The sequence below is a fragment of the Cebus imitator genome, unplaced genomic scaffold, assembly GCF_001604975.1.
Source record: "Cebus imitator isolate Cc_AM_T3 unplaced genomic scaffold, Cebus_imitator-1.0 Scaffold541, whole genome shotgun sequence".
Classification (NCBI taxonomy): domain Eukaryota; kingdom Metazoa; phylum Chordata; class Mammalia; order Primates; family Cebidae; genus Cebus; species Cebus imitator.
Window position 1 is genome coordinate 820,976 of NW_016107856.1, and position 2,437 is coordinate 823,412.

The following is a 2,437-nucleotide window of genomic DNA, read 5'->3' on the forward strand; positions in this document are numbered from 1 at the left end:
AACTTAAGAATTTATGAGAACTTAAGATTTCAGGAAGGGCGGAAGAAGAAACACATTGCATTTCTATCCTTGACTGGGGAACTAGATGATAGGGACATGAAGGGTGGTTGGTGAGTCATGCCTTTCCGTCTACTCATTGTTAGAGGATGTGAGCTCCAGGGGCAGGCAACCCAGCATTGACCCCTCTAGGTCTCACACCAATGTCTGTCACCAGGAGTGAACAGGAAAAAGGACCTTAAGGACGCGAGGCTGTGTCTTCCTCAGCTGAGCCTTGCAGGGCTGGCTGGAAGGTGGAGAAGGGGTGCCATGGGAGTGGGATGTCCATGGGAGCCTGAAGATGTCAGAGGCATCTGCTGGAGACTGGGGTTCTATGGAACTCTCTTGTGATATGGAGGGCACAAGTTCTGCGGGCCTTCCTTACAGTAGTCAGGGCTGGCCTGAACTGTGAGGTGGCTATAGAGGTGGTAGATGAGACATTTGGGATACCTGATATTCAGCCTGTCTCCCACTCATTCCAATCTGCCATCTTCAGGAACTAGGAGTGGGTGGGAGAAGCAGCAATGTCTCCTGGTACTCAGTGGCATCCTCTGGCCACCTTGTTTCTCTCTGTCCCCCGTCCCCTGCCAGTGCATCTTCATGCTTCTGCCACTGCTGCAGTCAGATCCATCATGTGGGCACTGACAGCTTTTCTGCTCCTGGGTGAGTCTGCAGTGAGGCAGCAGAACAACTTTGGGTGGTGGAGGATAGGGTGGAACAAGCTATGGGGAGAGGAGGGTGGGTATCCAATCCTCAGTTTCCAAGTGGCTCATTATCGATTTTTGGAGGGATGAAGAAGAAGGGGCTTTCTCAGAGCTTGGGAAACCAGGGGCAGGAGAAGAAAAACAGGTTTTGGGACCATTCAGCCTTTCTTGTTGTCAAGAGTCTCTTTCCTCTCATCACCAACATTCCCCTTCTCCTTCCTCTTCCTTCTTTCTTGTTTTGCAGTTCCAAGCAGCGGGCAAGCTGGTGAGTCTTATACATTCCTCATCTGAACTTTCTACAAATCCACTCCAACCCCCTAAGTGACCTGCTCAGGTAGACTCCTCACTTCCTGGCTGCTCTGGGATAGTGTCTCTTCCCACTCTCCTCAACTCCTGGGACTAAATTTGCTTGAAGGTATTTAGAAATGGGTGCTGCTTGGTGGACTGATGGTCTGTAAGCCAATGAATGTGATCTCCTCTCCTGCAGGGATGGGTTAGTACATGGGCTGGGGCCTGGGAGCTGGGGCTTCCTAAGATTTCCCTAACTCAAGACTGTTTCTTTGGGCACCTCACCTTGATTCTCTTTGCATGCTGCCTCCTCTCACCCCACCTGGCACCCCAGCTGCTCTGGAGAAGCCCATATTGTCTCTACACCCACCTTGGACCACGATCTTCAAGGGGGAGCGGGTAACTTTGAAGTGTGATGGATACCACCCACTGCTCCTGGAGCTCCGGCCCATCAGCACTCTCTGGTACTTGGGCCACCTACTTCTGCCCTCTCACAAGAAGAGCATTGAGGTGCAGACACCAGGGGTGTATCGATGCCAGACACGGGGAGCACCAGTCAGTGATCCCATCCACCTCTCTGTATCCAATGGTGAGTGGTTTGAGCATGAGGGGATGGGGAGCATGTGTCTCCTCTGGCAACACGGGCCCTCTGGTAGGAGGGGACGCTGGGTCAGTCCCAAGGTCCAGGAAACAAGATCCACACTGGGGCCAGTCTTAAGTCTCTGGAGTAGGTAGGGACCTGCATGACACTCTGCAAGAGATGCAGTAAGCACGCCTGGCCCCAAAGGTCCCTTTAGCCTCCTGCCACAGTGTGAGGCACAGTGTGAACATTTCTGTTTGTTTCTGAGACCAGCTCAGAAGAGCAAAGGCTCCAAGGACCTGGAGTGCTGGACAGAGAACTTTAGGGGTAGGGGAGTGAGCAGGAAAGGAAACTCACCAAGCAGGAAAGGTGAGTCTCCCTGGCAGACAGAGTGCAGATGGAGGATCTACTCTCAGTTGAACAGTGTGACACTTCTCTGGGCCTCAGTGTCCATCTGTAAAAAAGGGACAATAATGGTATGTCCCTTATTTGGCTGCTCTGAGGATTAAAAGTGAATTATGTTTTGTTAAAGAAAAAAAGCAGCAATTGAACTGAGCACTTACTCAAAATTTTATTACAGACATGTATAGATGTGCACACAGGAGTCAACTGAGAAACTGATTCTCGAGATGCTTAAAGGGTTTTAAAACAGAATAAGAAAAATAACAATAATTTGTTCATTAAGGTACAGGATTGCCAGGTACAGTGGCTCACACTTGTAATCCCAGCACTTTGGGAGGCCAAGGCAGGCAGATCACCTGAGGCCAGGAGTTTGAGACCAGCTTGGCCGACATGATGAAACTCCATCTGTCTCTACAGAGATACAAAA

The 2,437-nt window shown here is 50.6% G+C and overlaps 1 protein-coding gene across 3 annotated transcripts in view; it reads left to right on the plus strand.

Moving 5' to 3' along the window:
- Positions 1-654: 654 nt before the first annotated feature.
- The window catches only part of FCRLB (Fc receptor like B), a 5,304-nt gene continuing 3,521 nt past the window's right edge, over positions 655-2,437 (plus strand). Inside the window, exons 1-3 of one of the 3 annotated variants that reach the window (XM_037733661.1) lie at positions 655-699; positions 985-1,005; positions 1,363-1,617. In XM_037733661.1, coding sequence (XP_037589589.1) covers positions 669-699; positions 985-1,005; positions 1,363-1,617 — 307 coding nt within the window. In that variant the 5' untranslated portion in view covers positions 655-668. The remainder of the gene's footprint in view (positions 700-984; positions 1,006-1,362; positions 1,618-2,437) is intronic. The other 2 variants (XM_037733660.1, XM_017515126.2) reach the window with 2 other exon arrangements.